Source organism: Notechis scutatus, chromosome 4 (genome assembly GCF_049901735.1).
Source record: "Notechis scutatus isolate UNSWTSFEM ecotype Mainland chromosome 4, rNotScu1.2, whole genome shotgun sequence".
NCBI lineage: Eukaryota > Metazoa > Chordata > Lepidosauria > Squamata > Elapidae > Notechis > Notechis scutatus.
Genome location: NC_142012.1, coordinates 38,711,054 through 38,734,945, shown reverse-complemented (window position 1 = coordinate 38,734,945; position 23,892 = coordinate 38,711,054). Strand labels below are relative to the sequence as shown.

General features: G+C 36.0%; 1 protein-coding gene across 3 annotated transcripts in view; it reads right to left on the bottom strand.

Moving 5' to 3' along the window:
• Positions 1-8,757: 8,757 nt before the first annotated feature.
• The window catches only part of PRDM5 (PR/SET domain 5), a 72,809-nt gene continuing 57,674 nt past the window's right edge, over positions 8,758-23,892 (bottom strand). For all 3 annotated transcript variants that reach the window (XM_087963182.1, XM_026667064.2, XM_087963181.1), the window contains 2 exons: positions 19,532-19,636; positions 8,758-12,953 (listed from right to left, as the gene is read on the bottom strand). In XM_087963182.1, coding sequence (XP_087819308.1) covers positions 12,789-12,953; positions 19,532-19,636 — 270 coding nt within the window. In that variant the 3' untranslated portion in view covers positions 8,758-12,788. The remainder of the gene's footprint in view (positions 12,954-19,531; positions 19,637-23,892) is intronic.

Sequence of the window (23,892 nt, the reverse complement as noted above, 5' to 3'; positions counted from 1 at the left end):
TGAAAATGAAGACATAAAAAGAAGTTTCTGAAGGAATGATTTAGTGGAAATGCAAAGAGAAACACACCACATGTGAAGTATGCTGCAATTATGGATGTCTTTTGGCATTAATGGTGCATGTACTGAAAGTCTGCCATCCTGTCTTCATACATATCGATCATAAATTTCCACCTCCATGGACTAGGGTGCATAGGGTGTGAAATGAGTCTAGAGAACTATTGGGAAAATCTGGTGTTTTGATCTTCCACAAAGTAGTTTGAAGTAAATTGAATTTTACTATAATTCAGTAGTTGAGAAATGTGCTGCTTGAAAAATATTCTCATCCAATTTAAAATGGTTGACTGTATACAAATGTTCTGCATTCACCAAGCCAATATGCATTTGCTCTTCTCTCAGGTTACTTAAAATTAACTGCTTCTATCTAAGTAGCTACATCACTTAGCTTTGTTACAAAAGGAAGTTAACACATTGCAGAATTCAACAGATAATTCTGATGACTTTGGTTACAGGTGCATTGAATAAAGGAATTGTATTCTTTATTAATATTTTAACAAAGGAGCATTTTGATTACATGTTAATTCTGTAATGCTGTTTGGAATGGAACACAGATAGAGTTTATGTGCTTTCCTTTTTCTTTTTTTGAAACAATCAAAGATTTCTGTGAACCATGTTCTTTGTTAAGCTTCCATTCTTTTTGCTCTCCTTTCTAATATATACACTGCTCAACAAAATAAAGGGAACACAAAAATAAGACATCCTAGATCTGAATGAATGAAAATGCAGGCTGGAGTGTGAACTGGAAAGAACATAACATATACTTATAATGTATGGTCTCTTCACTCTATGCACCAATTCAATATATCCTGGTTGTTGTTACTTTCACATCAGTCAACTTCAGTTCCACAAATTATTTCTGTATTGTGTAGGTTCTTTCTCTTATCTCATTCCCTTCTCAGTTGCTAGACATATCCATCTTTCATGTTTTTCTCTTTTTGTCTCCAAACACACTGATTATAACCACATTTTCATTGGGAATAAGTCCCTTTGAACTCAGTAGAAGTTACATAAGTCTACCAGCAGTCACACACCCTTTGACTGATATAAATGAATTAAACTATATGACTAAGTGGTTTAATTTTTATACTGTCAATAAAATCCCTACATAGTTGGCCTAAATGGTTGGGAAATGCAAGAATATATTTCTAATAAAATTAGAACAAGTTTGATGTCCTGGTTAAGGCACTGGACTAAAAGCCAGCAAGTTCTGAATTCTAGTTGTGCTTTAAGCACAATGATCTTGGGCCAGTCAGTCTCCATCAGCCCTAGGAAGGAAACAATGGCAAATAATTATGAAAATCTTACCAAGAAAGCTGAAGACAGTCCATTCAGTTTCTATGAGTCAACAAAGAGTCAAGGCACATTAACAGAAAAGACAGGGGAAACAGCAAACCAGCACAAAAAGTGTTTGCATACGTTTAGCAAAAAAGTTTTGAATGGAGAATCAATATTCATGTTTTTATTTTCCACCTTTGAAGATAAAGATTAGTTAAAATTATATATATAAATATGACTTCAGCAACAGTGTGGTCAAAGCCTGGAATGTTCTACCCAACTCTGTTGTTACATCCCCAAACCCTCACAACTTCAACCTCAAACTGTCTACTGTGGATCTCACCCCCTTCCTAAGAGGTCTGTAAAGGGGGCTTGCATAAGCACACCAACGTACCTATCACCCCTGTCTTATTCTTCCCATTTATCTGTATTCACTTCCTTCATTCATGTTTATGTTCACACTTATACCTGCTACCCAGATGTGGTATTCACAGGTTCTCACCAGTTCTGGAGAACTGGTAGTGGAAATTTTGAGTAGTTCAGAGAACCGGCAAATACCACCTCTGACTGGCCCCACCTCCATCTATTTTTTGCCTGAGTCCCAGCTAATCAGTTGGGTCTTCTTCTGTTGCCCTGCACAGGAGAACAGAGCTGGAAATCAGGTTAGTGGGGTGGGGAGGGAATGGAATTTTGCAGTAACCTTTCCCCTGGAATGGGGTGAGAATGGAGATTTTTCAGTACCTTCCTCTGCCATGCCCACCAAACCACCCCCCCACCACGCCACACCCACAAAACCAGTAGTAAATTGTTTTAATCCCACCACTGCTGTTATCTTGTACAAGTTTGACAAACAAACAAACAAATAAAATAAATATAGAAACTTAGCTGATAGACACAAAATGGAATGAAACAACTCCCTTCACAAATGGATTTATTGGAAGTTCAGTATTAGGTATTAATTTGGACAAACAAGGGCACTTTCTTTTAAAAATAAAGTTTGTTAAAAAAATATAAAGACCATGTAGATATTTACATTGCTCTGTCTTTAATAGCACTGAAGCTGTGCTTATCAATTTAGTTCCAAAATCAAGAGCAGCTGTGGATTAACCTACAACAAATCAGAAAGACAATACACAAATCCTAACAGCCATCTGCAACCAATTTTTATTTGGCTTTAAGGGGGAAAATGTGTATTTTTATGACTCTGTTTCTCTTCAAATTGATGAGGGAGGGATCATGGGTGGAGAAAGAGTAGCCAAGGCCAGTTGCGCTATCTATCTAGAACTGTTCAGCTTTTGGCAGCAAATGAAGTCTGTTCTTGTAGGCCATTTGGCACAAGCAAAGAGCTGCCGGGGCCTGTTCTGAATTTTTCAGGAAAGCATGTGCAGCTGAAGAGGCTGTGTTTACCCTTTTTCAATTATTTAGCAGAAAGCTTTTGAAGCACTGACATTCTGATGACAATATGAATGACAGCCTTGAAGTCCTGACTGTTGCCCTCATCTTGTCTGGCTAGAATAAATGTCTAATTCAAAACAATGAAAAAGGTGAAAAAACATAGGAGGTCTTGGCCTTGTTGTTATTGAAAAGGACTCTTTTTCATACATATCTGGATCTTATTGCTGAAGGTATCACTGGGGATTGTGAGGAAAACAAAAATGCGAATGTTCCCTTTTTTTTTTGACCTACAATCCAGATGAGATACTCATTCAAGTATGAATTGTATTAACCTTTCAGCTAGCTTTCACACACTTCAAATCATCACAGAGTAGTTTGTCTTGAACCTTTATTCTTGTTTCACTCTAATATGCTGAACTGTTCTCTGCCCCTGGCGCAACTCAAGTGGAGAAATAATAGGCAATTTCCATCTTGTTCTCTTTTACTTTAATCTTAGCAGCAAAAAAAAAAAAAATTGATGTGCTCACGACAAAACTAATAAAATATTACTTTAATGATAAATACTTTATTTCTGAAATCATGTGGGTCTACCATTGTGGCTGAATGGTTTAAAATTCATTAAAATCCTATTATAAAGAGTTAGCATTAGTTTTATAGGTATGACTTTTTTGTGGAGAACAAATAGAAGACAGATCTATGAGTAATAGAACTACATACTGAACTACAATTCTACCATCTTCCACTGTTTACTTTTTGTTATAAGTATTTTTCTGTCGCTAAGAGAATGGGCTCACATTCAGGAATCACTCAGTTCAACATTGGCCCCATTCTCTACTCAGCCTGGACTGGATTAAAGTCTGTAATCAGAAACCTCCCTGCTTAGAAGATGTAACTGTATCTTGATCCCTTAAAAGTACTAGAGATTCTCTGCAACTTCTTCCTAGTTTATGGCTTTCTGAAGCTTGACTTCAAGTTTCTATGGCATCTGGAAGAATGGAATATTTCTGGAAAGAGAAATGGTTTTATGGTTAACCATTTTATGGTTACTCTTACTTACTTCATTGGATTTGTGAAAACAAGAACACCATGTTGTGAAAATTGCTATATATTGAATAAGATTATTGGTTTATTTTGTTAAGCAATGACTATTGTTATTCTTCAAGTTTTCTGAGTGTTTTACATAGGCACCTTCCACTTCTTTATATATACTTATTTTATCTCTAGTCCCTCATATTTTGTGTCTTTCTAAAACACCAGGAAACTAGAAAATTACGGAACTACTCTTCATAGTTACTTTAGTATAGTTATTTTAAAACTTCACTTTCAATTTCAATCCACAATTTTATTAGATTTTACTATCAGTTTAGTATTTCAAATTATATCAAACTTGCTTTGCACAAGTTAACTGTCATAAGAATATCATATATGCTCTTATTGGAAAGGCTGTTTTATTCCTTCTTTGGAAGAATGCTTAAACAATTTGCAGTAGTATACTTTGATACCAGAATAATTTCATACCTTACAAGTAAATCTTATATACAATGCAATTCTAACTTTAACTTAATATATTGATTGTACCTTATCCAGAATTTGGCTTTTTCTATGTACAGTCTATATTTTATGGGATTGTCTAGTTTTAATAAATTCTCTTTTTAAAAAGAGAAAAAAGAGCAAAATTTGTAGTATAATCCTGTGTAAATGTAAATATCCTCACAAACTTCTTACAACTAAAAAATTGTTTAGAATAGGATAGAATAGAATTCTTTATTGGCCAAGTGTGACTGGACACACAAGGAATTTGTCTTGGTGCAAATTTAGAATTTAACAGTAAACAGTGAAAGGCCAGGAAAATAATTAAAGTCCAGCAAGGAGTTATAGAATAGGTCGGAAGCCAGCTAGTCATAAATCAAGAGGTTGCTTTAAAAAATCCAATTAAAATCCAAGCGAGTTTAAGAAAAATGAGCAGCTGAAGAGAAAAGGTGGCAAGAGACTAGACCTTCAGATCACTCCTTACCAAGAATTGCAGGCATCCAAATCCCATCTTCTCCATTGTGATGAAGGGTACATGAGAGTAAACTAGGTCCCTTCCTATTCTACCCTTCAAAAAACAGTGATCAGAGCAATCATATAACTAGCGTTGGTAGCAAAATCAGCTCTTCATTGGCAGCAGAAAAAGAATTGCCCATCCATTCAACACAACATCATGGGGGAGGATTTCAGTTCTGACATTTTTAGATTTCTCCTTGACATCCATATTTTAAGCTAATATCTCTGATGATGTACCACCACTTAAGACTTGAATAAATCTTTTCCAAAGTTTATATGGTTAAATTAGTTTACTTGGTTGTTCGTTTATGTTAGCCATTTCTTCAAACATCCAGTAACTAGTAATCTATTTTATGCTGCTTTAATTAATGGAGCAACTTTAGTAAACTAGGATTAAAACATAAATCACATAAGTAATAAAATTCAAAACAGATATAGCTGTCCATTGAGGAGCAAAACAATTGGGGGGGGGAGAGAACATGGAATAAACAATAAGGAAGTAAATAACTTCAGGGTGAGAGTCAAATTTTCACAGTTTGGAAAAGCCCAACACAATTTGGGCCATACAAACTTTTATATTCTGCAGTCCTTTTGTCCAACCTGGCTTTTGGCCTAAATTAATTAATCGCCTGTCAGATTCAGATCAGGAAATATAAGGGAGCATCTGGCCAACCTATATTATTTTGGATTGCAGGTTTTCTGCCCAATTTCTTGTGTTACTGGAGGGTGATGATAGAATGCATGTCATGCAAAGGCTGTAACCTCACTGTTTGGTAACCTAAGTAGTAACCAAGGGTAAAGCATCACCTTAACTGCCTAACTGAAAGATAAATGTCAAACAAGCAGAACTAAGGAGACTCAAAGAAAGTAACATTTTATGTCAACTATCATTTAGTACCTCTTGACTTACTTGTTCCAGTTTCGCTTTTTTCTGCATGTGAACATATAATCCAGGGGTGTCAAACTCAAATTCATCGGGGGCCGCATCAGCAGTTTGGTCCCCATCAAAGGGCCGGTTGTATCTGTAGGTCTATGTGTCCACTCTTTATTATCATAAATTAATGTCACTGCATTCAATTATTACTGTTTTTTGTAATAATGTAAGTAATAACTAGCTCTGAAAGCAGAAACATAGTCAGAATAATGACAAGTAGATATTCAAATGTACAATTATTGTACAATGTATTGAAAAATGTTTTTTGGTAACAAACATTAATTTTTTTTTAAACATACAAATATTGCCAAACACTGTTTATTAAACATATGGAAAACACAAGGCATTACCTTTTTTTAACTTTACTGACTAGATGGCTGACATCGTTTTCCTAAGGTCAGTCCATCGATGTTTGGCGTTAGGTCTTGTGCTGTAGCAATCCGCAAAACAGCATGGAGGTTATCATCAGTGATGCGTGATCTGCCCCCTCCATTTACTTTACTTACCTTTTACTTCTTTCTTTCTTTTACTTCTTTCTTCTTGCTCCTCTGATCCCTGGAGATGTCGGGCGGACGTCACGTGATGATGTCACGCCTGACACCCAGGGAGCAGTGCGGGCAGGAAGAAGTCGGGCCAGGTCCCGGAAGGTGAGTAAATTTTTTTTTTTTTAACTTGAGCCATTTTTAAAATGAATTTACTCCGTGCAATTCATTGAAAAAAAGGGGGCTGCAAGGCTGGCGGCGGCACCGCTGGCCATCAGGCGAGGTCTGGCGGGCGGATTTGGCCCGCGGGCCTTGTGTTTGACACCCCTGATATAATCACTTAGTATTATTAACTTAGTGTTCTTGGTGCAAGATAGATTAAATGTTGCTTATGCCACAGTATCCTTGACTTTTCAGACGAATCTTGACTGGGTACAATATTATCAATATCCAGCATCATTTTAAAAACACGAAGAGTGATTCTGTAGTTCCTTAAAATTTAGATAATGATAGACTGGACATTATGAGACATGACTAGTTCAGGTCAACCCAAAATTTATTCATTCACTTTTATGAATGCTTTTAATATTTTCAAGATCATAAATCTGTGGAAAAATCAACTTTTTAAAAAAGCGCAAAATTCATTTTTTGTTGCATTAAAACATCACCTTTTTTGGTGTTCTTCACAAATTATAATCAAGACTGGAGAACAAAAACACACCTTTCTTTAAAGACCATCCTACTTCTAAATCTGTCTTGTGCTATAGAATTGATCATCTTATTTATTTATTGTATTTAATTTACATGTGTCCATTTTATCAAGTTACTCTGGGCTGAATTTTTTTAAAATGAAAACAATCATATTAATATAAAATCAAAACATATCTCATATTAATACAAAGTTAAACATCTCATATTAATACAAAATCAAAACTCACCTCAACTGCATAAAGCAGCCATCCTAACATTAATATCCTACCTTAACAGAGGAATACAATCAAGATCAAGTGAGGTACTAATACCATTCTATAAAGCCTTAGTAAGACCATACCTGGAGTACTGTATCCAGTTTTGGTCACCTCACTCTAAAAAGATATTGAGACTCTAGAAAAAGTACAGAGAAGAGCAACCAGGGGGGATTAGGGGACTGGAGACTAAAACATATGAAGAACGGTTACAGGAACTGGGCATGGCTAGTCTAGTGAAGAGAAGGACCAGAGGAGACATGATAGCAGTGTTCCAATATTTGAGTAGCTGCCACAGAGAGGAAGGGTCAAGCTATTTTCTAAAGCACCTGTAGACCACACAAGGAATAATGGATGAAAACTGAACAAGGAGAAACTTTTTGACAGTGAGAACAATCAACCCATGGAACAACTTGCCCTCAGAAGTTGTGTGAGCGTCATCACTTGAGACTTTCAAGAAGAGATTGGACTGCCATTGTCAGAAATGGTATACAGTCTCCCACTTGGGCAGGGGGATTGGACTAGATGACCTACAAGGTCCTTTCCAATTCTGATTATCTGTTATCTGTTATGTACATTAACCTCAAAATGCATGTTTGAAGTTGTCACATTCCGTAAATAGTTTTATTTATTAGAAATAGATAGATGTTGCCTCTAAACAACTGATACTTAGAGATGGTTGATACAATTATTTCCACATCGGATTATGTTAACATTTATAAACAAGCTTTTGTATCTGCGCAAGATTACCTTAACACTTTGCACAGAAAGAGGCAAGCAGAGTCCTTCATGCAGTTTAACACTGAGCCATTAACATTAACTTCATCTGAAATCCAAGTATGTCATCAATAGATGCAAAGGTGGAAAACTCTTGTGTACTGTGAATCATATGTAATTTGTCTTCAAAATGCCATGAGCACTTCACCACTGACTTCAAAATGGGTTAATCCCTTGAGAGCGTTCCAAGTAATTAATTGAGGATCAAAGCCATGAACTGTAGATGGAAAGGACAATTCATCCCACAGTTTTAAAATGTTTTGAATTGTATAAACATGATCAAGAGAAATAATAGTTTGGAATAGGAAAGTAAATGTTGAGGTGGAGGTGGGGGTGGGGGTTAAAAACATGAGATTTTGGTTTATGTTTTCTTTTTTATTCTCTGAACAAGATTCTTTGGAAATAGCATGACTTCACTGTCTATTACTGCTTCCTATAATTCTTGGGGAAAACAATGAGTATCTTTTCATTGGGCTGTTTTAAAATATTTGCTGATGCTCCCTCAAAACACCATGAATTCATAGTCTTCTTTGGGGGGAGGGGTTTAAACATTACAGACCATAATTCCTTCTTTTCTGTTGCCTTATAATTGAACAATCCAGTTGGCTTTGTTTGTTTCAAAGCCACAGAGCCAAGTAATTGACTTATTATTGACATAGTGAAAGGTGATATCTGCTAAATTCAAATAAAGTTATTCAATCAAGTCAGTTGTTATCAGTTTTTCAAAATAGGAATCACATGTGTGCTGGTAAAAGCAACTACCAGTTGAATGTTCATTCCTGAATATCTCAAAGCTGGGCTGAAAAAGCAGAAAATCTCAAATTACTTCTATGTATAAACAACAGCTTTAATATATCTTTGGTCCATTTTATATTGGTGTACTTCACTTATAGAAAAAGCTAAAACATTCCATATAATTGGATGAATAAGTACAACAATTCATTGATAAACTCCTCCATTATACACAGAGAACAAGAATAAATAGAACACTTCAGTACACAGTTATTCTGGATAATAGCATTAAGGTATATGTTTTAGAGCCAGAGGCTCTAAAGAGGCTTGACTGAAAGGGATTGTCCTAAAATATTGCCTTATATCATTTTAACCAGATTATGATGGAGTCAGAAATGAGGAGACAATAGTGAGTCCTCTATTTAGGAACTAGCACTGTTCATACATATGTATCTATATCTAAAGCACATTTATTAATTACTGATTTTGATATGAAGGTTCTGAACAGAGATTCTTCAGTGAAAATATCAGCTAATAACATTAAACCTTTAGGACACATAATTGGTACAAGAAGAGATGAAAGAACCATACAAGAAAAGCAGTATAGAGTGTCTGCCGTGTTTTTCACCAATACAACACACTTCAATTCACATCTTATACCTTATTGTCTTGGGTTCTTCTCATAATTAAGGTAATCATGTAATTCTTGAAAATTCTTAGAAATTTAGAATATATGCATTATATAAAGTTAAATATATATCTATAAACAAGTCTATGTGAATTACTCAATTTAAAATAGACCCATTTTCTTTTCTTTCTCCCTCCAAAAAACCAAATTCAAGTTCATTTTCCAGATCAATATTCCCCCCCAAAAAAAGATTAGATGACACATCAATGCCCATTTATGTAAAGCAAATACTAATTACAACAATAATAACAGCTAAATGAAACTTAATGCTACAACCAATGCATCTAATGCAGCGGTGGGATTCTACCAGTTCACACCTATTTGCTAGAACCGGTTGTTAACATTCTAAGCAGTTTGGAGAACCGGTTGTTAGAAGAAATTACTGGCCTAATCCTGTAAGGAAGGCAGGAAGGAAACTTTCTAGTGTTGCTTACAGAAACTGCCTCTCCACTAACCCTTATTACATTCTTGGCAGGACTAGACTTCCTGTCTCAGAAACATCTCTGGAGTTTTTTCCCTCCTTTGCTGGAACTTTGCTTGTATGCAGTGACCATTCAAAGTTACAATAGCACTGAAAAAAGTGACTTACGACCATTTTTCACACTTACAACTGTTACAGCATCCCCACAGTCATGAGAGGCCAGGTGAGGAGATGCGTGCCTCAATGTGAGTGATATTGAGTTGGCCACACCCAGCCAATAACATGACCACCAAGCCATGTCCACGAACTAAGCCACGCCCACAGAACCGGTTGTTAAAATTTTTGAACCCCACCCCTGATCTAATTATTATTTTATTATGGAGATTAAATAGAGAATTGTTCAGAATTCATTAGAGTCCAGTTCTGGAAAAGTTTACAGGTATTAGAAGATATGCCTCAAAATTTGTGGGCAAATTGCCCTATTTCACTGCTTTGAGATATTTCAGATTAGGTTTTGAAGTAAGCCTTTAAGAAATTATTTAATATCCATGTTGCAGGAGACAGCTTGGAGTAGCAACTCCATTCTGAAATAATTATTTGGAGTCAGGGAGAGCTAAGTGTTTCAGAACAACCATGGCGGAAATATTATCCTGCATCAGATTAAATGTGGATGTTAATACAGATTTTTTTTTGTATCTATATGGAATTAGATCTAAGATTTGTTATAGCCAGATACAGGTACTGTTAAGACATTAAATATATGTATGGAAGAAAGCACATGGGTTATATTGTGTATTACTTAAAAAAAATAATTTTCCAAAAACAGATTTTCTTTAGAACAGGGATGTCAAATTCACATCATCTCGGAGTCATCATATCGTGACTCCCCCCCCCCCCAAAAAAAAATATCCCTGGGCATGGGCATGGCATCCAGCCCATGGGCTACGAGTTTGACACCCCCGCTTTAGAGAATGTAAGTTGGTACCTTTTATTTTCAGTCATGAATTGCCTTTTCATGCAAACTCTACATTCTTATCCACACATGAGAATTCAAGGAATTACTCTAATAATTAAGAGGAACTACTTCCTGAAAAAGTAATAAAATTAACCAATTATTCTTAACTCACTTTTAGTCTTCATAATAGTAGGGTTGTTGTTTTTTTACAAATATAAGAGATTTATTTCAAAACCCTTATTCAAAGCACAAATTCCCTTAGGCTAAAAAAAATCCCAGCAATATAATTATATATTCCTTTGTTTAATCAAGTGTTGGATAATATTTTGAGATTAACTTTTCATTTTATTTAACATTTATAAATAGGATATTAGTACTAATGCTGTATTTTAACACCGATCATTCTTGGGACTGCTTCTATTTTGCCTTGTCCATTAGCAGTCAATGTTGTAATTCTAATCACATTCAAATCGGGAAAGATTGTAAGTCTGTCCTAGGAATGCTATGATAAGAGAACATTGTTTGAAATATATTCTAATTTTGATATAAATTCTGAGTTCATTAACATATTTTAAGTAATAGCAAGTGTTGCTTGAAAAATCATGCTGACTAGTTGAATAAAATCCTAATCACAATTTTAACTTACTAAGCTTAAGAATTTTTTTCATTGTGAAACCAGCTAATGCACAGAATACAATATATTTTCTACCAGAGCTACACAATACTTCAGCATCAGTACCAAAAAAGTGCTTCACAGTGTTTGGTGGCACAAATGTTACCCTCAACAATTTAAAGCAGCTGCATCTTTTTCCAGGATCATATATCTGTCCTTTTCCTGAAATATATGTGACTGCTCTAAAGAATTTCACACAAATAGTACATTTGCCCCCAATGCCCAAAGTAAAATTTTGAAAACAAATTTAATAAAACAGCTCCCGTTTTACTTCTGAAATGTCTGCAGGGTCAATCAATCAGGGCCATTTAAAAAGCCATGCTGAACAGCAATAATTCTAATGGGGAAATGTTTAGAAGAATCGTTCTTAATCTGAATTTTCTGATGTATTAGGCTACAACTCCAGAATTCACAGCCAACAATATTTCCTACTTTAATCCAACAAGTTTGAGAGTGTCAAATTGCGAAAAAGCTAGTTTAGGGTTTTCCAGTGAATTTATACCATAATCAGGACAAAGAACTGAAATCTGTGTCCTGGTTCCCATGAGCACACTAAAGCATGAGCAAATAAACAGAAGCACTTTGCAGCAGCCTACCCTGGAGATACTGCATCTCAGCCTGGTTGATCATGATCATCTTGTAATTTTAATCTTTGGTATGGATACTAAGTAGCCAAAAAGAGAATGGTTTGCAGGTGCTTCAAATGGGGCATCCATAAACACACTTCTGAAGTTTGTCTATCACAGCTTTCCTTCAAGGAAAGCAAGTGGCAAATTAGCAGAGCAGTGCTAACAAATTTTCTAATGAGGAATGCATTTGACCAGATCTGTCCTAACCTTAAGTTGTCTGTCCTCTTTCAGAAACCATGTCATGCTGAAAATCCCGTGCTTCAATAAAAGCTCATTGCTTTTTCTACAGAATGAATGTGGAATGAATGAGATCATGGGAGATAAGCTTTTCTTTACTTAACAATAAGAACCAAAGCTATACCATTCCTTCCCTGCATGTATAGCTAAAAAATAAATTATATTGAAAAATGTAGCTGAATGCTACATATTGAAAGTAATCAACCTTACTATAAGCCCATATGCCTATGACTGAATTAAAGTTTTGGAAAATGAGAAAAAAATTAATTATGACAGAATTATAACACATTTTAATAATCTTTCCAATTAAAAATAATGTTTTGATTCACCATGACATGAATTATTTTCATTCCCACCTAACTGATCACATAACACTTTTACTTTTGAATAGAAAACCCAAGAAAAGAAGTATCTACAGGAACACTTCTTAAACTATGCAGTCTGTATTGTGTATTTATTCATCTGACTGGAGTTTTGAAGCATCCAATGGAAACTCTACACACTTTCTCGTTTAAGCCAAAATTAGCTGTCAGTTTCCCCATGGATATTTTCCATGTGTACTTTGAGGTAGTCATTTCTTGTAAACTTTTTGTGGCATAGCTGGCATTCAGCCATGGGCCGATTGGGATTGTGAGTTAACTTGTGCCGGATCAGCATTTTCTTGAGGCTGAATGACAAATCACAAACCTAAAATGCAGGAGCAAAAAAAGAAAGGCAAAAATCAAACAAAGTAATTAATTGCCTAAAGATCTTTTTAAACCACTCCCATATAGGTCTTCCTAGCAACCGAATACTACAAATAACCTTGAATAAACCAAACGACCATCTTCTATGTCATTTGTGAAATTGATACATTTCCCATAATCATCATCTAAGGATTGCTAGCTAAACTGATGCATACTGCAACTTTTATAAATACATTTGATTTAATTTATTACATTATACAAGACAGTCCGTTGCCAAACAAATATATATAAAATAAAAATGAACAATTCACCATTCCAAAAAGGAAAAAAATACTGAAACACAACAAATAAAACACAGATAAAACAGATCTGTAATTACGAACATATTCTAAATTAATCTGATTTTATAAATCTCTGTAAAAGAAAACCTGTTTTACTGAAGTCTTACAGCTAGTAATTCACATGTTCATTTATGTTAACCAAAAATTTCATGCAAAGAACTGAAGATAGATGTCTGCCTTTTTCTGATATGAAAATATCAGAAATATAAACATAACTTGATTTTGGAGATGCCATCAAGATCTTGCCCTTCCATCTGAAGGTTTATAGAGGCTGGATGAGAAAAAACAAGCTTTGGTTTAACCCCAGCAAGACCAAGTGCCTGTGGGTTTGACAGGATGGGGCTTCTGGATATAACATTTTCTATTTTTTAGTTCTGGATGGGAGAACACTTTTTTGGGGGGTGCCATTTGGGAATCTTCTTGGACTCTCAGTTCCTGCTTAAATGAGCTGGCAGCAACCATGCCGAAGGACCTTCTCACAAATCCATCTTGTGTGCCAATTGTGATCATTCTGGATGACGAAGCCCCCATTCATGATCAAGAACTGATCTGGGAAACTTTCAAGCATGAAAATAATTAGTTCAATTAATCACAGTGATTCTTTGGCTTAATGAGTTTAATTCCATACTTCATCATACTATCTTTTGAGATTAAAAAGATTTTCACATGATATAGAAGCAGTGAGGTAGAAGTACTATTAACATATTTACTGAACGTAAAATTAAGAACTTGGTTTAAGAAAATTAAAAACTTGTACATAACACTGAATGCCAAGATATAGAAAATTGTGCACCCAAAGCTGTAAAAGAGAGGCACTTCTTTCTAGCACACAGATAGTTCTCAATTTATGACCACTCATTCAGCGACTATTCAAAATTATGATGGTGCTGAATGAAAAAAGTTATGACCTGCATGTGTTTATGGTCATTGCAATGCTCCCACAATCACAGTTCAAATATTGGCTGAACAGAGACCTTGTATCTGGCCCCACATGCCCCTCCAATCTGCCCCTCTGTGTCTAGGGCCTGATTCATGCCTGGATCCACACAGGACTTGGACCTTCTTCAACCCAGTTAAGACACACACCTTGGGCTCATCTCTGCCCTGTCATGCCTTGTTTCACTTTCCTGTCCCAAATATTGTTTTTCTGAAAGAGAATCGGCCAATGTGCTGCATAGCCTTCCTATACAAAATGGTGCCCACTTCCAGGATAGAAAGAAACAGCTTCTGTTTAGAAAGGCCTCATGGTGTATTACCCGATTCTTTTTCAAAAAGTCAATTTTTGGAAGTTACCTTTCCAAAAGAAAATCAATAAATATGATGCATGGTCCTTTATATAGGCTGCCTTGGACCATGGGGAGGTGATATAATTCTCACAATCTCACACAATATCTCTTCTAAGAGATCGTGAAAATGGTGCCCACTTCCAGAATGGCTCAAGATGGCTTCTGCAGTAAGGCTGCATGTTGCATTTGCTGGGTGCTCTTTTGAAAAAGGAATCTTTGGAATAGGCCAGTAGTGCAAGGCATGATAGCATGGAGAGGATACATTAGAGATGTTGCAGTGAGGGCCTGAGCCTGCACCAGACTTCCCAGGGCCTCCATCATTCTCTGAAGCATCCCATGTTAAGCTTAATGACCCAATGGTCACTTAACACAACAAATAGTGCCAGGATTGTGGTCATTGAGAAAGGCAATCATGCGGATGCCTCGCTTAATGACCACAATGACTTACAACCATAATTACGGGACTCCAACTCACATATCATAATCTCTGCATGGAGAACAATCGAATCCCCAAGTGGGCAATGAGATGGAACCTACAGATGCGAAAGGACCAAGAGATGCCCTTGAAATACATGGTGAAGAACATTCATGGAAGACTTAAAAGACTCTTAACATCACATGGGAAGAGTCTGAAGTACCCGCTCAAAACCAAAAAGGTTGGCGATCCCTTGCTGCCTGATATACTACATAGCCAGGGCTGTCTTAATGCATGGCCTGATGGGTACTTGTCCATGGGCCCCAAGAGTATAGCAGCCCCATACTAATCTGTATATGTTAACCCTTCAATGCACCTTGTATCATATAAATAAGCAACATATTTATTACATATTTGTTTGTTTGTTTGGAATAAAATATATGTTATATAATTTTATCGACTATTTACATTTTTATTTCTGTGGGTAGTTGTCGTATGCCCCCCCATACACTGCTTTGTCCAGGGCCCATAATGCTATTAAGACAGTCCTGTACATACCATGGGAGGATCTAATGGTAAAAAAAGAACTAATTCAATGATAGATGACAAACCAATATACAGTATATCACTTTCAGCTATGTATAGATTCAGGAACAGGGCATATATTAATTTGTCAAATATTAAGAATGTGTCATCTTCCCACTGTTGATATTCTCAATATAGTCGAATGTACCATGTGAACCATTAGACCATACTGATTAAACACCTAAATGGAAACGGCTAAATTTCTCTTTTATTAAAATCATGAAACTATAACCCCTACAAATAAATATACAAAATTCAGTAAATACTATAGAGAATCATTTTTGCATATATATGTATGTATAAACATCGCAGATGCCTCATTTATTTTACTGGAAATCATTTTTAAGAGTACTTGCACTATCTATTCATGTGGTTTTCTTAATAAAATACAGGTGAGGCTTACTGTTGCCTTTTCCTGGGCAATATGAAATGATGTCTTTGCCAGTGTCAATAAAGTGGTCATCCACTTCTGCTATCTTCCTATATTGCTATCGGTGTAACAAAGAATAGAAGCCACTTCTTTATATCTTATTTCTTTCATTCCTATTTTTAATTCTACTTTTTGTTTTTCTTTCTATGTTAGAAAGAAAATGTTATTTTCTTTCTAGTTTATATTAACTTCTACTCTTCTTTTTAAAATGTTCAATAACATTATATATTTTTAAAAAGCTAAGATATTTGTAATCTGATTCACTTGTAATTTGTATATATATACAAGCTCACATCACTCTGAGAAGCACAGAGCGGAAGACACAAGCCTGAAGATGATGAATGAGACTTCATCGAAACGTTGCCTAGATACTTCCAATCTTACGCGGGAGAAAACCCGAATAACCAAAGATCCATATATATATATATTTATAAAACAAACCTATCCCCTCCCTTTAAAAAAAAAAACAGTTTTCTCCACTTTGGGTTTGTGTGTGTAAGACAATATTTACTTTGTCACTATTATTATGATTTTCACAAAATGTTAAGCATATCATGGGCCTAAAAGACAGTAATCTAGTGATCATAATTGAATCTAAGAAATAATAGAATTATGTTATCCTTAGATTATTCAAAGAAAGAAAAAAGCGAGAAGCACAATATATTCAATATCTTCTCAAATTCTGCTTTCTAGTAAAGGCCTTTTTACAAGGCCTTTTCATGGACACAGCTTGACAGTAATTTCCTGCTCAACCAGAAGAAAACAAGGTTTAAAAAACCAATACATGATGCAATCTCCCAAACATTTTTCCAAATATATATCCCTGGCATATGGACATACTTTATACATGTAATTATGGACACTAGCCTTTACAAAAATTACTTGAAAATGACATAGGTTTTTAAAATAATGTGAAAATGAAGGTTTATAAATCCAGCTCATTTGAAAGAAAACAAATGCATATTATATTTTATGTGCTGGTATTTTATTGTCATTAAATAAAGTAACAGTGCAGTTGATCATATTTTTATTGTAGTTTCCTTGGGTGACTACTTTAATCAGAACTGAAGTCTGGAAGGCACAGATTATGACTGGTTGCTCTCTGAATTATTATTTATATTTGAGAGATAAGTCCTGTGAAATATATTGATTCTTGGTCATTACCTTAAGGAAACCCTTCTGATAGGCCATTTGCACTGATTTGGTCAGAAGCATTTGCAGAGGGTGGAGGTAGTTGGGGAGGAAAATGATGAATCCAGAGTTGGAGCAGTGTAAATTCAATTAGTTCATGTGTGCATTGTGATGTCCTATGCAGATGTAATGTAAAAGTAGTAGAGCTTGCATCGTAACACTGTTTCATTGTTTTGATAAAAGACTCTGCCGATGTCTCTTATTTAGATAAAGGTTTGTAAATCCCACAGCCAGCCACTCCCTGAATGAGGTTAACTTAACTGTCTATGGCAGGAATGTCAAACTCAAAGCCTGTAGGCCAGATCCAGCCAACGGGATCCTTAGATCTGGCCCATGGGGCTGCCCTGGAAACAGCAGAAGACCGGCCGGTGATGCCTCTGCCTGTGAAAACAGAGCTCAGGAGGGCTGCATGCGGCCCTCCCGAGCTCTGTTTTTACTGGCAGAAGGCTTCATGAGGTTGTTGCAGCCGAAAATGGAGCCCATGAGGGCTGCGTGCAGGAGGCCATCACAGCCAAAAATGGAGCGCGGGAGCCCATTTTTGTTGGCAGAGTGCTCAGGCTGCCACAAGTGCTCCCGACATGAGTGACATCACACTGCTACGCCCACCCTGTCACGACACCCCTAAGACCCAACCCTGAGTGTCCACAATGACACCTCCCCTCCCCTGATTAGTCAAATACCCAACCCTGATATGTCCTCCTCTCTAAGATGTTTACCTCCCTTTTTGAAACCCAAAAGGCTGGACGGTTCAAAATATGGGATTTCAGGAGCTTTATTATAATGATAATAACCGTGTTTCTCATATAGGCCGGTCTTTTGTCCCCAACTGGCAGCCCCTTTTAGGGGTAACTTCTCCCCTTGCAACTTGGGGCGGGGGGGGGGGCATCTTAAGATGTTGACCTTGCCTTTATTGGCCACCACCCTTAACCATATGGTGGCAACAAAGGTTCTAACAAAGCCATCCCCATTTCACAGTTTTGATAGGGAGGCGCTAACATTTCATGCCTATAAAAAGCTAGACTCCTTTATTGGGGAGCCATATTGGAGAAACAGGGTATTAGTAAAAGCATGTGAGCTAAAGTGCTTTGTAGTGACTTTCTTTAAGTTGTGTGCAAGATTTTGACAGACTTGAGACCCAGTTTTTCAGCTCTATTCTAACATAAAAAAGCAGACAATGTAATAAGCCAAATTAATGGTATAAAATGTATGCACATTTATGTACATTTAGTTCCTGAGGACTCTGTCACGCTCTGAACAATGCTTTTGAGAAAGGAAAAATGGCTTCCTCAGAAAGTAAGAACTGAACAGGGTGTAGAAGGAAAGTCTTTCCCTTTATATGGACACCATTCATAAGAAAACATTGAAAACTGATTTATTTTTATAAATGCATACATATATATTGGTGCTGTAATTAAGGTAGGGCTGGCTTGTACTCATTTTGTTATTAAGTAACACTAAGATTAAGAACTAAGTCTATCATATATTATATCTATCTATCTATCATCTATTACCTAGCAATTATCCTAATAAAGCGGTCCATCATAATATTGGTAAAACATAAAAAAATACTGTTATTTTTTTATTACAAAAGATTAGCAATAAAAAATTCTCAAAGATAATAAAACGGCATGTACGCCCACACCCACACAATATAAATAGATATGGTAATAATATGAATCTTTATTTGAGAATGAGTTTTTATTCAAGTTTTAAAATATTTCAAAATATCTGATAAAACAGCTAATAAGAATAGAGTTAAATATAGCTGTTCAAGTTCTTTCAAATAAGTTATACAAATCCAGCCCTGTACACACTTACCTGGGAGCAAGGCCAACAAGAACCAATAAATGTTCTGAATGGACAAACACAAGAATATTACATATATATTTAATAACTATTGCAAAATAATAACTATCTGTTCAGATTCACCCAACTCTTATGCTGCAACTTATATTCAATACAAAGTGAGATCTGTTTCAAATAAACTAAACTGGCCAAATTCCATTTACTATGGTGTAAACAAAATTTTAGGGAAGATTGCCATAAAATAAGTATACTGTATATAGCAGAATGTCCATAGCATAACAAAAACAAACCTTGAGCTAACATAATTAACCTCTTAATGCTGAATTATCTGATCAAAAAGGACTGCAAAATTAGTTTATGGAACAATATCAAATACTATAGTTGCAGTGAAATATTTAGCTGAAGAAAATCCTAATGCTTTACAACTAAGAAGTCAGTATGTTTAGGATCCCAATTTAAAGGGAAATCTCTTTGGGGTTGATTTGTAAATTAAACATAAGTATATCAAAAGCAAACTTAACCCACATCACATTGGAATGGCTTCTCTCCTGTGTGTGTCCTCATGTGTTCATCCAGGCCACGTTTCTGACTGAAAGCCTTGTTGCACTCAGAGCACTGGTAAGGCTTTTCCTGTAACACAGGAACAAGAGATGGAGTGGAAGTGAGCCAATGCAGAACACAAGCTGTTAACAGAGCATAATTCCTCACAGGATCATGCATCTTTATATCTCAGCTCCAAGAGACATATGTCAGAACAAAGCTAGTTAAAATAATTCTTGCAAGATGAACTGAAAGTGGGTGGGAAAATTGTGGGCTGGCACCTTCCGCTTTAATATAGAGGTATTATTTTTCCCAGCTTTATAGAAGCAGTGTTTTGAGGGGAAGGATCTGGTTCTGTTTTTCATAACCCCTGCTACAAACAACTAAATAATATGACATCTTAGGAAGCTTGATTTACAACATATTACAGAGACATTTTGATCAAAGTCATTTTTAATCTTCTTAGCCATAAGACTAAGAATCACAAATACCTTCCTCAAATACGTATTAAAAAGGCAAATATCAGTACTTGCACAGTGAAAAGGAATTGTGGAAAGTCTTTCAGAGTGCAGATAGCCTTATGCAAATAATAATTGAAATATCATGGGAAAAATCACTCCAAGATGTCTAATGCTGGTTTAAATTCATGAAGAACACAATAAAAAGAACTATTAGTACACAGAGGATGAAAATTACCTCCCCCAACCATGATCTCCAATGAGTCTTGTGAGTGGAACTCCTTTGCATGGTCAGTCTTCCTGTGAAATGTTTATCCACTTTTGTGTGTTTAAAATATTTATTTTATTTTAAGGAACAAACATAATAGGATTCTTTATCAGCAAACTTGTGGCTCCTGTCTTTTAAATATTTATGTCAGTGAGTTCTTTTGTGTGTGAGTATCAATTGAAAAAATAATCCATGTCAGCCTCCTGTAATTTTTACAGAAGTATGTCTCAGCATATGAAAAACAGGAATTCACAACACACCCTTAATTTGTTTTACATTGTACTTTATGAAAACCACATTCTTTGCAAGCCCTCTGAAAATCCATTTTATTATATACATGTGATGTTCAGTGGAAAGTTGAAAATAAACCAAAATAGTTCCATATCGGAAAATGAATAAATATAAATATTGTATAGGAAATCAAAGGTCACCTTCACAAATATTTAATTTATGGTTCTTGTGCTGTTGTTCAAAGAAGGTGTTCGGTTTATTCTCAATAATGATTTACCAGGTCAAAAGAAATAACATTTGTAGGAGAAAGTCCTTGAAATAATGACTGCAGAGTACATTATCAGTAGCTTACTCTTGAAAATAGAGTGTAATGGCTCAGCGGTTAAAGATGCTGAGCTTGTCAGCTGGAAAAATGACAGCCGGTGTTTGATACCTGAGCTCTCCACAAAGGGGTGAGCTCCTGTTTCTTCCCAATTCTTGCCACCTAGCAGTTCAAAAGCATGCAAATGCAAGTAGATTAATAGATACAATTTCAGTGGGAAGGTAACAGCATTCGATGCACCTTTGCCATATAGCCATTCTGGCCACATGACCACAGAAAATGTCTTTGGATAATGTTGGCTCCCGTAGCCAAGAAACTGACATGAGCACCACGCCCTAGAGTCGGATATGACTGGACAGGGAAAACTTCACCTTTACTGTTGTACATATGAATATACTCAACCAAATTAAAGTGTTTAAAGCCCTTCATGGCATGGGACAAGATTACCTGAGGAATCATCTTGTTCCAGTGACATTGACCTGATAAAACTGGGGAAATTAAGAAGAAAGCTTTTTCTACCACTGCCCTTATCTATGGAACACCTTGCTCCCAAGTGTTATGTAAGGGGATCTAAGAGTGATATGCAACCCTAGGGATGGTTGATTACTTGAAAAGACTTCTCTCACCTCTTTAATTTCGTAACCTTTAAATTTCTTTAAATTTCTTCTCTGTAATTTTAACTTAGTTCTAACTCTGATTTTTTTACATTGCCATTTTTTTTATTTGTAAACATCCCAGGGTCACTAAGCTGAGATGGACAGTGTATAAATGTGATACATATATTAACAAGGACAGCTATTCATAATCTAACCTATTTTTATATCTTTGCATTCAATAAATGTAGTTATTATTTTCTTTGGAAGATGAAAATTACTTCTGTATGTTGATAGATATATATACAGGTGAAACTCGAAAAATTAGAATATCGTGCAAAAGTTCATTTATTTCACAAATGAAACTTAAAAGGTGAAACTAATATATGAGATAGACTCATTACATGCAAAGCAAGATAATTCAAGCCATGATTTGTCATAATTGAGATGATTATTGTTTACAGCTCATGAAAACCCCAAATCCACAATCTCAGAAAATTAGAATATTGTGAAAAGGTTCAATATTCTAGGCTCAGTGTCCCACTCTAATCAGCTAATTAAGCCATAACACCTGCAAAGGGTTCCTGAGCCTTTAAATGGTCTCTCAGTCTGGTTCAGTAGGAATCTCAATCATGGGAAAGGCTGCTGACCTGACAGTTGTGCAGAAAACCATCATTGACATCCTCCATAAGGAGGGAAAGCCTCAAAAGGTAATTGCAAAAGAAGTTGGATGTTCCCAAAGTGCTGTATCAAAGCACATTAATAGAAAGTTACATGGAAGGGAAAAGTGTGGAAGAAAAAGGTGCACAAGCAGCAGGGATGACTGCAGCCTCAAAAGGATTGTCAGTAAAAGGCCATTCAAAAGTGTTGTGGACTTTCACAAGGAGTGGATTGAGGCTGGAGTCAGTGCATCAAGAGCCACCACACACAGACGGATCCTGGAAATGGGCTTCAAATGTCGCATTCCTCTTGTCAAGCCGCTCCTGAACAACAAACGTCAGAAGCATCTTACCTGGGCTAAAGAAAAACAGAACTGGTCTGTTGCTCAGTGGTCCAAAGTCCTCTTTTCTGATGAGAGCAACTTTTGTATCTCATTTGGAAACCAAGGACTCAGAGTCTGGAGGAAGAATGGAGAGGCACACAATGCTTGAAGTCCAGTGTGAAGTTTCCACAGTCTGTGTTGATTTGGGGAGCCATGTCATCTGCTGGTGTTGGTCCACTGTGCTTCATTAAGTCCAGGGTCAATGCAGTCATCTACCAGGAGATTATGGAGCACTTCATACTTCCTTCCATAGACGACCTTTATGGGGATGCTGACTTCATTTTCTTGCAGGACTTGGCACCTGCCCATACTGCCAAAAGCACCAAAACCTGGTTCAATGACTGTGGGATTACTGTGCTTGATTGGCCAGCAAGCTTGCCTGACCTGAACCCCATAGAGAATCTATGGGGCATCGGCAAGAGAAAGATGAAAGACATGAGACTGAACAATGCAGAAGATCTGAAGTCTGCTATTGAAGCATCCTGGTCTTCCATAAGACCTCAGCAGTGCAACAGGCTGATGGCTTCCATGACACACCTCATTCAGACAGTAATTGCTGCAAAAGGGGCCCAAACCAAGTACTGAGTACATATGCATGTTTATACTTTTCAGAGGTCCGATATTGTTCTATGTACAATCCTTGTTTTATTGATTGCATGTAATATTCTAATTTTCTGAGATTGTGGATTTGGGGTTTTCATAAGCTGTAAGCCATAATCATCACAATTATGACAAATCATGGCTTGAATTGTCTTGCTTTGCATGTAATGAGTCTATCTCATGTATTAGTTTCACCTTTTAAGTTGCATTACTGAAATAAATGCATGATATTCTAATTTTTCGAGTTTCACCTTTACCATAAACATGTTATAATTTACAAGCCCAGGAACCCTTCAATTCCTGTGAAATCTTTTTCCTTAATTTTCCAAATGAATGTTGATAATTAAATCATTTCCTCTCTTGTATTAGTTTGATTTTTTTTCATATTTATTGTAATTTCTTAAGTATCTTGCCCATTAAAATGGCATTAGTTGTATTCTCAACCTGTTCCTATAGCTTATATTTATCTTTTGGGCATATTCACTATAGCAGAGAACATATAACAACCTTTTTATACTATGAATGTTCATTTTCCTGATAGCATCCCCTACTAATCATAGAAGTAGCACTGTTATTTTTATTTCTCTGCTTTTGTTTTTCTTCTATGGAATTGTTTAAGAGAAGTCAAGCCTGAAAGTAAATTTCTCTGTTCTTACTTTGAAAAAGTTAAATTTCTATTCTGCATAGTGTATAATCTTCTTAAGGAATCATTACAAATTTAAATTTTCAGGGGTTTACATGTAAGTATCCCACATCAAAAGTGTCCTGTATGGAGATAATATAGTTGACATGCTTATGACAAATGAACTGTTCCTGAAGGAAGAGGGAAAGC